The sequence below is a fragment of the Serinus canaria genome, chromosome 13 (assembly GCF_022539315.1).
Source record: "Serinus canaria isolate serCan28SL12 chromosome 13, serCan2020, whole genome shotgun sequence".
Lineage (NCBI taxonomy): Eukaryota > Metazoa > Chordata > Aves > Passeriformes > Fringillidae > Serinus > Serinus canaria.
Window position 1 is genome coordinate 2,262,061 of NC_066327.1, and position 13,934 is coordinate 2,275,994.

The 13,934-nt window shown below is 57.0% G+C and overlaps 1 protein-coding gene across 10 annotated transcripts in view; it reads right to left on the reverse strand.

The window, feature by feature from the left end:
• LOC115484229 (protocadherin gamma-C5-like) overlaps positions 1-13,934 on the reverse strand; it is a 208,813-nt gene that overhangs the window by 93,410 nt on the left and 101,469 nt on the right. Inside the window, exon 1 of one of the 10 annotated variants that reach the window (XM_050979639.1) lies at positions 11,914-13,489. The exons of the other annotated variants lie outside the window; for them this stretch is intronic. Coding sequence (XP_050835596.1) covers positions 11,914-13,332 — 1,419 coding nt within the window. The 5' untranslated portion in view covers positions 13,333-13,489. Of the gene's footprint in view, positions 1-11,913; positions 13,490-13,934 lie in introns of those variants that run through there. 10 annotated transcript variants of the gene reach the window in all.

Here is a 13,934-nt window from a genome sequence, read left to right on the forward strand (position 1 = left end):
GAACTGCAGCTCGGCCGCCGCCTCGGCCGCCTCGGCCGCCTCGGCGCCCGCCGGCCGCTCGCTCAGCTCCGGCAGCGCCTCCTGCAAGCTCTCGGCCAGCACCACGTGCAGCGTGGCCGTGGCCGACAGCGCCGGCTGCCCGTGGTCCTTCACCACGGCCACCACACGCTGCTTGGCCGCGTCCCGCTCGCCCACGGCGCGCGCCGTGCGCACCTCGCCGCTGTGCAGCCCCACGCGGAACAGCGCCGGCTCCGACGCCTGCACCAGCTCGTACGACAGCCACGCGTTGCGCCCCGCGTCCGCGTCCACCGCCACCACCTTGGCCACCAGGTAGCCGGCCTCGGCCGAGCGCGGAACCACCTCGAAAGGCGCGCCGCCGCCCCTCCCGGAGCCTCTCCCGCCGCTGCCGCCGCAGGCCAGAGCACCCTGGGCGCGTTGTCGTTGCGGTCCAGCACGAAGACGCGCACCGTGGCCGTGGAGCTGCGCGCCGGAGAGCCGCCGTCCTGTGCCCGCACGGCCACCGTGAACTCGCGGCACTGCTCGTAGTCCAAGGAGCGCTGCGCGTACAGCGCGCCGCTCCGCGCCTCCACCGACACCAGTGCCGCAGCGCCCGCCGCGCCCGCGCTGCCGCCCGCCAGCCAGTAGCTCACGCGCCCGTTGGCGCCCGCGTCCGCGTCCCGCGCCTGCACGCACAGCACCAGCGAGCCCGCCGCGTTGTTCTCCGCCACGTACGCGCTGTACGCCGCCTCCTCGAACTCCGGTGCGTTGTCGTTCACGTCCGACACCTCCAGCACCAGCTCCGTGCTGCTCCACAGCGCCGGCCTGCCCCGGTCCCGGGCCACCACCGTCACGCGATGCTCCGACGCCTGCTCGCGGTCCAGCGCGCCCGCCGTCACCACCTTGTACGAGCCGCCCGAGGACGCCACGATCGACAGCGGCGCCTCTCCTGACAGCTCACACGACACTTGACCGTTCTCGCCGGAGTCTCTGTCCCGCACTTTCAGCAGGGTCACCACGGTGCCGACTGGAGCGTCTTCGGGTACAGGACTCGAGAGCGACAGAATGGTGATCTCTGGCGCGTTGTCATTTTCGTCGGTGATGTCTATCTGTACTTCGCAGTGACTGCTGAGCCCGCCGCCGTCTCTCGCCTCAACTCCGAAGATGTATTTATTCTTCTCCTCGAAATCGAGGGGACCCGCTGTCCTCACTTCCCCGCTCTCGCTGTCGATAGTGAACAAAGCACGGACGGCTTCCGGGACGCTACCAAAGGAGTAGGACACTCGTCCGTTAGAGCCCGCGTCAGCATCCGTTGCCCGTACCCGCAGCAACACCGACTCCACTTGCAAATTCTCTGCCACTCGCGCCTCGTAGAGAATTTTGCTGAACACTGGCGGGTTGTCGTTGGCGTCTGTCACGTTGATGCGAACCTGGACAGTCCCGGATCTCGCGGGATCCCCACCGTCTACGGCTGTCAGCACCAACTCAAAGAAACTCTGCTTCTCCCGGTCCAACACTCTCTCCAGTACTAATTCGGGCTGCTTGTTTCCACCCGGCTTGTCTTGCATGGACAGTGAGAACGACGGGTTGCTGGTGAGTTGATAAGTCAGCAGCGAGTTGCTGCCCAGGTCAGAATCTTGGGCCATCTCCAGCGGAAATCGAGCACCGGGAGGGATTAATTCACCAATCTCGAGGTCCAGAACAGCCTTGCTAAAGACCGGAGAATTGTCATTCACGTCCTCGATCGCCACATCGACATGGAAAATATTCAGCGGGTTGTGCACCAGCGCCTCGAAGCTGACAGAGCAGGTCGCCGAATCGCCGCACATCTCCTCCCGGTCCAGCCTCTCGTTCACGTACAGGTTCCCGTTCTCCTCATTCACCCTGAAGTATTGCTTCTCCTCGCTCAGCCGCAGCTTGCGCGCCGGCAGCTCGTCCGCGCTGAGCCCAAGGTCCCGAGCCAGCGGCCCCACCAGCGAGCCTCTGCCCAGCTCCTCGGGGATGGCGTAGCGGACCCGCTCGGCCGCCGCCCGACCCCACACGCCCAGCAGCAGCAGAAGCAGCGCGGCCAGCAGCGCTCGCCCGCCGCCCGGCCCGCGCCTCGGCCGCCGCCTCACCGCCATTCTCTGCCCACTGCGCTCGCCGCGCTCCTGCCTCCTGCCGCTGCCCTGCCTCCGCTTCCAGCCGCTCTCGCCGGCCACGACAGACACCGCTGAAAGACACCGAGGTCGGCGAGCCGTCTCTCGCCGCCTCTCGCCGCTGCTGCTGCTGCTCTTGGCGGTGCCGCTGCTGCTGTGGCCGGCGCCGGGCGAGCGAGCAGCCTGCAGGGCAGGACGCTGCGGCGGAGGCGGCGGCGGTGGCTCCAGCGCCGCTCGGCGGCGGCCAACAGCGACACCCGGAGGCGCCGCCGCGCCACTGCAGCCGCCGGATGGCCGCGCTCAAGGGGGCCCGGCTTTGGGCGGGGCTCGGCGGCTGCAGCGGCCCCGGGGGCTCTCCCCGACTGCAAACAGCCCGCGCAGAAGCTCTTCCTTAATTCCACGCCAAGGCCTTTCGGTCTGAGATGTGCTGGTGGGTGCTTTTAGGGCATTCTTATGAGTCAAATTGAATAGTCAGAAGTAAATATTCATGGCAGTGCAGGAAAGAATGGAATTCAGATGCTTTTAATAAAATCACGGTCCATCTACATCAGCAATAAACGCTAATATAGGGAAGACGTCAAGAGCTTTTTCATACTTTGTCACACGTCTTGAATTGTTATTTATTATGTTATTCATTACTTGAGATCAATTAGTTGGAGATACAGATCAGCCTAAAGCAATGTAAGCAACCCCAAGCCCAAAATAGAGAATAACATTTACTCTGTTGTTTCTGACTCATTAAACGTCCTTCATCTGCATTTCCATATCCAAGCCCCTCACAATGGAATGGCTGAGTCCTTCATGGAGTCAAACAATATTTTTAGTTTCCAAGTTAAACATTTCTCTAATGGCCATTTAATCCACCCCTCGGACACGAGAAAGAACAATTTCTGCTAGGCTTGAACATTGGACACATGTCCAAAACTTCTCTGGATAATTTTTATCACAACCCATACTGAAAAGCTTTCTCAAAATCAAAACCTCTCTTCTCTTAGTTAAAATTACCTCTCTGTTCTTCTAGAAAACTGGCCCATGTAAAAAGAGCTCTGTCCATATTTCCTATAATTTATGCATAAACTGAAACAACAAAAACTAACTTAGAAAAGCCTACACAAAGGTATCATTTCTCTATGCTTGAAAACCTACACTCCTTCAGTCCTTCTCCATAACAATATATTCCAACACTCAGGCCACTTTTGTGATCCTTCTGGGAACTCTACCAAGGCCATTGGGATATTGGCCCAAGATCTCCATGAAGTCTATGCTCTCATAAAAATACTTTAGAAGTGAGGAAGGACCTGCCTCGACCTGCCAGGCAGAGTGCTTGTCATGCAGGGCAGGACACAATTCCAGCAGCAGGTGCCCATGGGCAGCTCATGTCCCACCTTATCACCCACCAAGAACCCAAAGCACTACCCTGCAAAGCTCTTCCCTATCCCCCACTCTGTTTCAACTGGGGATTGCCACACCCCACCTGCAGGACCTTGCACTTTGATCCATTTCATGATGCTTGCATGGGGCCACTTCTCCAGCCTGTCCCTGGCTGCCATCTCTGCCCTCCTGTGACTCAACTCCAGTTGGTGTCAGCTGCAAATTGCCTGAAGGTGCCTCAATCCCACTGGCCATGGAGGTGCTGAACAGAACTGGGCCCAGTCATGGCCCTGGAGGGACAGCACAAGTCACTGCTTTCCACCTGGACATGGAGCCACTGTCTGTGACTCTTTGCAGGTGACTCTCCAGCCTGTTCCTTAGCCATTTGACAGCCCACACGTGATTGCCCAGCAGGTTCCTCTGGGTGATGGCCTGGGGGACACTGCACACCTTCTCCCACTGGGCCCTGCTCTGCCCATGGGAATCTTGGCAGGGCTGGGTGCTCACTCTGCACTTTGACACCTGCAGCAGAGATGATCCTGCATGATTGCACTACAGACAAAATGTTCCTGGGTGAGCACACCAGGAGTGCTTATGAAACCCTTCCTCTGTACAGCTGTAAACATCCCAGGTCTGTGTGGGAACTGCACCTGCACTCGGGCAGCTGGGACAGAGGAGACCTTCCACATGAGATCAGACACCCTGAGGCTGAGCTCATGACAACAGTGCAAGAGTCAGAAACACATGGAAATGGACAGATGCAATAACATTTGCTAGGTCTGCCTTGCTCTACAGAAGCAACTCAAATCACCCTGGACTCCAGCAGGCTCAGCCTGGTGTTATCTGTGACATGTGACAAGCAGAGCAATGACCGAATTCTTCTCTAGCCTCACACTCAGAGCTCCCCTCTCTGTTTTTTCTTCCACGCCAGGCCACTGTGAGGTTTTGCTCACTGCAAAAATGTGGCCATCTCTCACTGCACAAATCTACCATCAGATGGCAATGCACTGCAGCCACACCCAGAAGGGAGGTACAATTGTCTGCTCACCAGCATTAGGATAAGGAACTGAAGGATTCTAGAGCACACAAATGATAAACAATCATAATAAAAGATCAGCAGTCATCCAACTGAGAATGGCTCATCAAACCATTGGCTTAGGGGGAATCTCCTCCCCATCGTCATCACATTCTCTGTTCCACAGACAGGCAATATCTACTAAAGTCTTAGATATTTACATCTATTTCTCCCAACAGGAGCAGAACACACAGTCACTCTCTTATCTCCTGCCTTCCACTGCAACAAGAGCAAGGGACATCTGTACACCACACATTGCTCAAAAATATGGATTGTTGATAATTGTAAATATACCCACATACTGAGTATATCAAGGGAAAACAAAACAAAGCAAAAAATCCACAGAAACCCTATAACATGGATCAGATAAGGCAAGGAAACCTTAGAAGGAAACAACAAGACAGAGATGCTCACTGTGAAGTCTTCTAGGCCTTTATTGCAGGACTTAAAATTCACACCTGAGAGCATGGAGAAGTCACTGAGAAGCTGTAGTTATGTGACCCTGAGGACTTATATCGCAAAATAGCAGAGTGGGATCATTTGAAGAATTACTCCTCCCCTCAGCAACTTTTTCTATTGCATGACCTGCTCACCTTGCAGAGTTATGAAACCATCATTTCAAAAAAATTCTCCTCAGCCTCTTTTTCCAGGTAAATCTTCTGACAACTTACAACAGATTCTCTTATTGCTTCTGCTACCTACTCATCCTCTCCCCTCCACACACAGTTTTCTCCTAGATGACTGAAGTAAGGATTTCCTGAAAACAACAGTCACTGTTTCATATTTCAAAGTACTGACCAGAAATGTGAAAATGACTTGCAACATTCCTGGAAACAAAGCCCTAAATGAAAGTGTAATTATGGATAATGCACGTAGCACATAGGATTATCTGGCTGTTCTAGCCAAGAATTATGGTTCTACATGAACAGTTACTGTGGAAATGTTACTTTTGTGGGACTGACATTGTCTTTCATGACAGAGACAGCTGGATCAGAACAGCAATGGCAGAACAGCCTTTGGCACCAAGCATGAAATCAAACTATTTCTCTGCCAAACCCACACTCAGTCCCACATTTCCCTGGCACAGAACTGAGCTCTCACCCTCCTCACTCTGCATTCACAGCCTTTACTTTCACCATCAACACCAACCACAATTTTGGATCCATGCTGACCCCAGAGAAAACAACAACTTGGGGAAACATCTATTCATGAAGTTATACTTATTGAATGCAATATTCAAGGTCAGGCTGGCTGGGGCTCTGAGCCACCTGCTCTGCTAGAAGATGTCCATGTCCAAGGCAGAGGAGCTGGAAAAAGAGGATCTTTAACATCCTTTGCAACAAAACCATTCTCTGATTCTGTGTTTCTAGGATTCTATGACCGCACGTACAGCTTCAAAGTATGGATGAGAGATACTCTCCCTACAGGATAATTATAAGTTTTGGAGTTTGCAGGATTGCCAGACACAGTGAGGATAAACTTTACTACTTGACAAAAACCACAAGCAAACAACAAACAAACAAAAAACCCCTGTCCAACCCAAACTAATGCAAACTAATAATAAAAAAAAAACGTGAAATCAACCTAGCCAAGAATGGGAAAACACCAGAAGAGTATCAATCATGTGCTCACATTCAGATTGGGTCACCTGCAGTACATACACAACCCAGGAAACTCCACTGGAACCAATGCACAGGGGCCTCACACAGGAGTCACTACACAGGCCCCAGACTGTCATTTTCCTGCATAGTAAGAGAAAGAAAAAGTTTGGAACCACTGCTGTGGGCCTCACCTAAATACCAGGACAAACAGAACTGGACACAATTCATTCATTCATTTTGAACTGTACCACAGTGAACTCCAGCACCAGCCCTGTCCTTCACGCACAGACTTCTTTCTCTGGCCAAACATAACACAAAAGCAATGTTTGCATACAAGTATCATTAGAAGAAAACTCATGTGCACAGCTTCTCAGAGCCCAAGCATCACAGCTAACATTATTCTGCTCCTCCCAATTATTTGAACAAGTGGGAAATGTCATGCAGGCCATAAATTATAACCAGCTCTGTCAAAGACCCTACACATCCAAGTACCACCTCAAAGGCAACATCACCATTCTTCAGCACATGGACTCCCCAAATCATGTGTGACTTCCACGCTTGATACAAAGGAATATGGACGCAACCTAGGCCATTTCAGTCCAAACCACACAATTGAAAATCGTAAGACTCCTCCTGACTCATTTTCAGAAGGCCAGCAATAGCCCTGGGGATCAACAAAACACATGCCATGTCTCCACCAGGGCCTCCTCACACACCACACCCCCAACACTCCCCCCTAACCCTTCCCCATGGTTAGCACAGATCTTCAGAATTTAGAGAGACTCCACCAAAAGAAAAGTTGTTCAGACAATATCTTCTTACTACTGATAATATGTGACTTCTCACTCTAGCCATGGGACAAGAAACAGCATTTATTACACAGACATTTTTAAGAAACTTGTCTATGGAAGTCTCACTTTTTTTACCTATAACCATGAAAGAATCATTTTCAGATCATCAGAAGAATCAGACAGAAAGTTATCACCTGCAGAATTTAAGAGCTCACAACTCTCTTCTGGGTTATATAACTCACAGGAGATGATTGATGATGTTGTTTTTAGGCACTGAATGCACAGCTGGCACTTCCCATATGTAATCTTGGATAAGTACAAAATTCAGCTTTGAAGTGACACAATTATGGTGACATGACAACACATACTAAAATCCTGCCAGGGTTCTCCATGCAGCTGAAATACAGATCTTCTAGACAATTACTTTGGGAGGAAGAACTCCACATTGCTTCATCCTAGAGACAGGAAGTGGAGAGAGAATGGAGGAAAACATTTCCTTGAGTCTCTCAGCAGATATTCACACACAGCTCACTGCACTCAGATTTCCAACCCTTCACACCATCCATGGTGTCCTTTCACCCATCTAGCATAAAAACCTGTGACAGTGGAGGCCCAGTTCCTCAGACCATTTCTCTTCGCACCACCAATTTCACACAGCTCTCTGGGCATCTCTGTGCTATGGAAGTCACATTTGCTGCAGAACACTGAAGTTCAGTGGAGAGACTTCATAGGTCTCAAAGGAAAACCCAAGCAGTCTTCCAAGAGACACTGACTCAGTGATCATCTGCTCACAGGGAATTCTGCCCACCTTGTATCTCCCACTGCACCTATCTGTCATTCCCATCCAGGCAATTCTCTTGCCAGCCTAAATATTTTCTAGCCAAGGCTCATCCAGCTCCATTTGACAAAGCTCTACCTTGAAAAAAAGTACAAACCAAAGCAGTTCTGTCATTTCCTCCTGCATTTCCTCCTCCTCATTCAGCCACCCACAGGCTTTTCAAAGAGAGGATCCTTCATCCTCATAACAGACAGACATCATCAAGGACCACGTGTTGCCCGGTCCAGTCCCCTCTTATGGACAACGACCAAAGCATGGATGACACAAACACTTGTAGTGCTGACCTCCACTATGTATCATGCAGAGCAAGAAAGGCCAAAAAAAATGTGCAGAGATGTTCCAAGCAAATCCATTATTAGCATTTTGTTCCAGACACATTCTGTCTATTCAAGCACACGTGCTCTTGGCAAGACACATGACCCTGATTAAAAGTTGTATTTCTAAATAACCTGATCCATCCCTTCAGGAGAGATAATGTTGTCAGGAACACGGATTCTACACAGCACAGATGATATAGGGGACCAATACCTAAAACATGATTAATATCCAAACCTCCGACCTAAGCAACACCCTGCCAGCAGCAACCTTTTCCCGCCTTCCTTCCACACTCGCTGGAAGTCTGAGGACCCACCCCATGTTCACACAACACAGCAACGGGCAACAGCCTTCAGAACGTCATCGAAGGAAACTTTACGAGGCTTTCAGACAATATCGCCTATTCAAACCACAGAACACGGCGGGGAAAGGGCAGGGCGGCAATGGCAGGAAGAGTGCCTGAGAAAGTCTGAGCAGAGAAACTCACCGACGGAGGGGAGAGATCCAGGGAGAGGGGGCCGGCAGTGTTCTCGCCCCCGAGCAGCTGCGCGGGCTCGTCGGGCAGCGGCCGGGCCGGGAGGGTGTCGCAGGAGCTGCCGGCCGAGAAGCGCAGCTGGCTCTTGCGCGAGTCGGCCGTGAGCGACACGTCGTGCGAGTAGGACTGCAGGAAGGCGCGCACGCCGTCGATGCCCCACCCCCCCCCCACCCACCCACCCCCCCACCCCCCCCCCCCCACCCCCCCCCCAGCCCCCCCCCCCCCCCCACCACCACCCCCCCCCCCCCCCCCCCCCTCCCCACCTCCCCCCCAAAACCCCCCCCGCCCCCCAATCATCCCCCCCCCACCCCCCCCCCTCCCCCCCCCCCCCCCCACCCACCCCCCCCCTCACTCCCACTCCCCCCACAACCCCCACACCCCCCTCCCCTCCAACCCCCACCACCCATCCTTACCCCCCCCGCCACCGCCTACCCCCCACCCCCCATCCTCCCCCCCCCCCCCCACCTCCCCCCGTCCCCACACCCCTTCCCCTCCACCCCCCCCCCGCCCCGCCATGCCCCTCTCGCACCTCCCTACGACCCTCCGCTCTCACCCTCACCCCCTCCTCACTCTCACTATCAACCCAACCCCCCCCAACCTACACCCCACCCGCCCCCCACCAGTCCCCCCTTTTACCCTCCCCCTCCCGTACCCCCCCCCCCCTCAATCCCCGCCTGCCCCAACCCCCCCCTCCCCCGCCCGCCCCCCCCCCCCCCCCGACACTGCCCCACCGATCCAACATCCCCCCCCACGAGGCGCGCCCCGCACCAAACCCCCCACCCAAGCCCGCCTCCTCGCCTACGCCCCTCCCCCCCAAGAACCGCTCGCGGCCGCACTCCTCCTCGCCTCCCCCTCCGCGTCACACCTTCACCCCTCCCCTCCTCCGCAGCCCCCAGCCCTGCGCCCCCCCTCCCCCTGCCTCTCCCCGCCCCCTCCCCGCGACCTCGCACTCATCCCACACCCTTGAACCCAGCACCCTCCCTCCCCCCCACCCCTCACCCCTCCTCCCACCCCGCCCTCCCCTCCACGCTTCACACCCCCCCCCCGCCTTCCCTTCGCCATCCCCGCCTGGTCCCCCCCACACTCCCCGCCCCCTTCCTGTCCGCCCCCTTGCCCACCCCCCCCCCCTCCAACCCTGATCGACTCCTCAGCACTTCGCAGCCCCCCCCCCCCCCTTACCCCACCCACACCCTCCCCTCGTCGCCTTGCACACCCCCCCAACCCACCATCCACCTACCTCCATCTAGCCTCCCCCCCCCCCCATCCCCCGCCGCCCAGTCCCCCCCGCGCGGCTACTCTTCCAAGAGACACTGACTCAGTGAATATCTGCTCACAGGGAATTATGCCCACCTTGTATCTCCCACTGCACTTTGATCTCTCCTTCCCATCCAGGCAATTCTCTTGCCATCCTAAATTTTTTCTATCCATGGCTCATCCAGCTCCATTTGACAAAGCTCTACCTTAAAAAACACGTACAAACCAAAGCAGTTCTGCCATTTCCTCCTGCATTTCCTCCTCCTCATTCAGCACTCACAGGCTTTTCAAGAATCACAACTTCAAGAGGATCCTTCATCTTAATAACGAACGACAGACATCATCAAGGACCACGTGTTGCCCGGTCCAATCCCCTCTTGGGGACAACGACCCAAAGCATGGATGACACAAACACTTTTAGTGCTGACCTCCACTATGTATCATGCAGAGCGAGAAGGGCCCAAAAAAATGTGCAGAGAGGTTCCAAGCAAAGCCATCAGCATTTTGTTCAAGACACATTCTGTCTATTTCAAGCACATCGTGCTCTTGGCCAGACACATGACCCTGATTAAAAGTTGTATTTCTAAATAACCTGATCCATCCCTTCAGGAGAGATAATGTTGTCAGGAACCACGGATTCTACACAGCACAGATGATATAGGGGACCATACCTAAAACATGATTAATATCCAAACCTCCGACCTAAGCAACACCCTGCCAGCAGCAACCTTTCCCGCCTTCCTTCCACACTCGCTGGAAGTCTGAGGACCCACCCATGTTCACACAACACAGCAACGGGCAACAGCCTTCAGAACGTCATCGAAGGAAACTTTACGAGGCGTTCAGACAATATCGCCTATTCAAACCACAGAACACGGCGGGGAAAGGGCAGGGCGGCAATGGCAGGAAGAGTGCCTGAGAAAGTCTGAGCAGAGAAACTCACCGACGGAGGGGAGAGATCCAGGGAGAGGGGGCCGGCAGTGTTCTCGCCCCCGAGCAGCTGCGCGGGCTCGTCGGGCAGCGGCCGGGCCGGGAGGGTGTCGCAGGAGCTGCCGGCCGAGAAGCGCAGCTGGCTCTTGCGCGAGTCGGCTGTGAGCGACACGTCGTGCGAGTAGGACTGCAGGAAGGCGCGCACGCCGTCGATGCCCACGAAGTGCGAGACGGGCACGCCGCGCAAGGCGCCGCTCTCGGGCGGCAGCAGCTGGCGGCGCTGCCAGCGGCGCAGGCGCAGCGCCAGCAGCAGCAGCAGGAAGGCCACGAAGAGGCACGACACGAGCGGCCACGGCCAGCACGAGCCAGCAGCGTCAGGCCGGCGGCCGGCTCGGCCGGGCAACGCCGCCCTCGTCCGGCCGCGCTTGCCCAGCTCGGCCAGCAGCTCGGCCACGCTCTCGGCCAGCAACCACGCTCAGCGTGGCCGTGGCCGACATGCGCCGCGCCGCCCGTGGTCCCTGCACCACACCACCAGGCTATGGCGCGCCGCGTCGCGGGCCAGCGGCGAGCGCGCCGTGCGCACCTCGCCGCTGTGCAGCCCCACGCGGAACAGCCCCGGCTCCGTGGCCTTGGCCAGCTCGTACGACAGCCACGCGTTCTGCCCCGCGTCCGCGTCCACCGCCCACCACCTTGGCCACCAGGCGCCCCGCCTCCGACCCGCCGCGGCGCCAGCTCCACGCACGACCACGCCACCACCGAGCCCGAGCCCGCCGCCGCGGGGCCGGCGGCGGGTACAGCACCTGCGGCGCGTTGTCGTTCTCGTCCACGATCTGCAGCCGCACCGACACGTTGCGCTGCTCAGCGCCGGCGCGCCGCCGTCCTCCGCCCGCACCCACAGCTGCAGCTCGCGGAGCTGCTCGTAGTCCAAGGAGCGCAGCGCGTACAGCGCGCCCGTCTCCGCCTGCACCCGACACGTACGACGACAGCGGCGCGCCCCGCACCCCGCCCCTCCGCCAGCCGGTAGCGCACGCGCGCGTTCTGCCCCCAGTCCGCGTCCGTGGCGCGCACCGTCAGCACCAGCGCGCCCGCCGCGTTGTTCTCCGCCACACGCGCGCTGTAGCGCTCCTCCAAGAACACCGGCGCGTTGTCGTTCACGTCCAGCACCCGCAGCGCCAGCACCGCGCTGCTCTGCAGCGCCGGCGACCCGCCGTCGGCCGCCCGCACCGTCACGTTGTACTCCGACACCTGCTCCCGGTCCAGCTCTCTCGCTGTCACCACGCGGTAGTAGCCTTCAAAAGATTTCTCGAGGCGGAACGGGACTCCCCCGTCGAGCGTGCAGCGCACCTCGCCATTAGCGCCGGAGTCTACATCCCTCACATATAGCAGTGCCACCACAGTTCCCGATGGGGCGTCTTCTGAGATCTCGCTTAAGGACGACCGGATCAAAATGTCTGGCACATTGTCGTTGACATCTGTTACAGTGACCAGGACTTTTGCCGTGTCAAAAAAGCCTCCGCCGTCATGTGCCTGCACCTCCAGTTCGTAGGAATTGCCTTCCTCGAAGTCCAGGCTCCGTAACAGGGTGATTACTCCCGAGTCGGCATCAAGCTGAAAAATCTGTGAAGCTTTCTCTGTGATTTTTTGAATCGAGTATTTCACTTGTCCATACAGCCCCTCGTCGGCGTCCGTGGCGGTGACAGTGACAAGAGTGGAGCCCAGGGGCACGTCCTCGGGCACACGCACCGTGTACTCCGCCTGGCTGAACACCGGCGCGTTGTCGTTCGCGTCCACCACAGTCACGCGGATCCGAGCCGAGCCCGTCCGTGCCGGATCGCCGCCGTCGCTCGCCCTCAGCACCAGCTCGTGAAACGCCGCCTCCTCCCGGTCCAGAGCCTTCGCCAGCACCAGCTCGGGACGCTGATCGCCGCCGGGGCCCGCCTGCACGGCCAGCGAGAAGTGCTCGTCACCGCTCAGCTCGTATCTCTGCAGGGAGTTCCGGCCCGAGTCCGGATCGTGAGCCTCGGCCAGGGGAAACCGTGATCCTGGAGCGGTTGTCTCGCTCATTCTCAGTTCTTTTTCTGCCTCGCGGAAGCTGGGTGCGTTGTCGTTAATGTCCGTGATTTCCACTTCGATTCCGTAAACGTGCATTTCGCCCTCCACTATAAGTTCACAGCGCAGCACGCATTGCTGCACACTCTCGCACAGCTGCTCTCTGTCGATCCTTTCTGCCGTCACTAAATGTCCCGTCTTCCCGTGCAGAGAGAAATACTGAGTCCTACCTTCCGAGATAATGCGGACGCCGTTATCTCGGAGCGCCGGCAACTGCAGCCCGAGGTCCTTGGCCACGTCGCCCACGAACGAGCCCTTGGGCATCTCCTCGGGCACCGAGTAGCGCAGCTGCCCCCACGCCGCCTCCCACGCCGCCAGCAGGACGGCGCAGAGTAGAGCTCGCTGCCGCCGGCCCCACCGCCTCCCCGCCGCGCACATCTCCGCTGCTGAACCGCCGGCACTGCAACGCTGCCGATCCAATCCTGCTACCACTCAATGCTCTCAGCTTCTGCACCGTGCGCAGCCGCCGGTCCCTCCGCCTGGCTCTAGAATGGACCAGCTCCGCCGGGAAGATCGCTGGCCGCAGGTTCTGACAAGGAGCGAGCAACCGAGCGAGCCGCTCCGCCGCGGGCGGGGCTGCCGGTGGCGCTCCGAGCTTCCTCTCGCTCCTGTCGGTCAACAGCGGCGCCCGCAGCCTCCTCCCGGAACTGCAGGCACCGAGCGCTGCCCAGCGCTGCCCGCCCTGCCTTGCTCCATACAGGGCACAGTCACCACGGGGATTTCGCTTTTCGTCCAGCGCCGATCTCCTGCGTCCGCATTTCTGCAGCCCATCTCTGCCTTCATCCTCCAGGCGATCACCATAGGGAGGAAGGTACAGGCGGTGTTCTTTAACCGCACAGGAAACTCAGCACTTACTAATGTCATTAAATGTAATTTAAAACACAGCTTTCGTATTTTACCCAGCAGCTTATTGGTCTTCTTATCCTTTTTGTTCAAAATCATCTTGAACAACAGGCTCTCAGATAGAAACGGGAAGATAC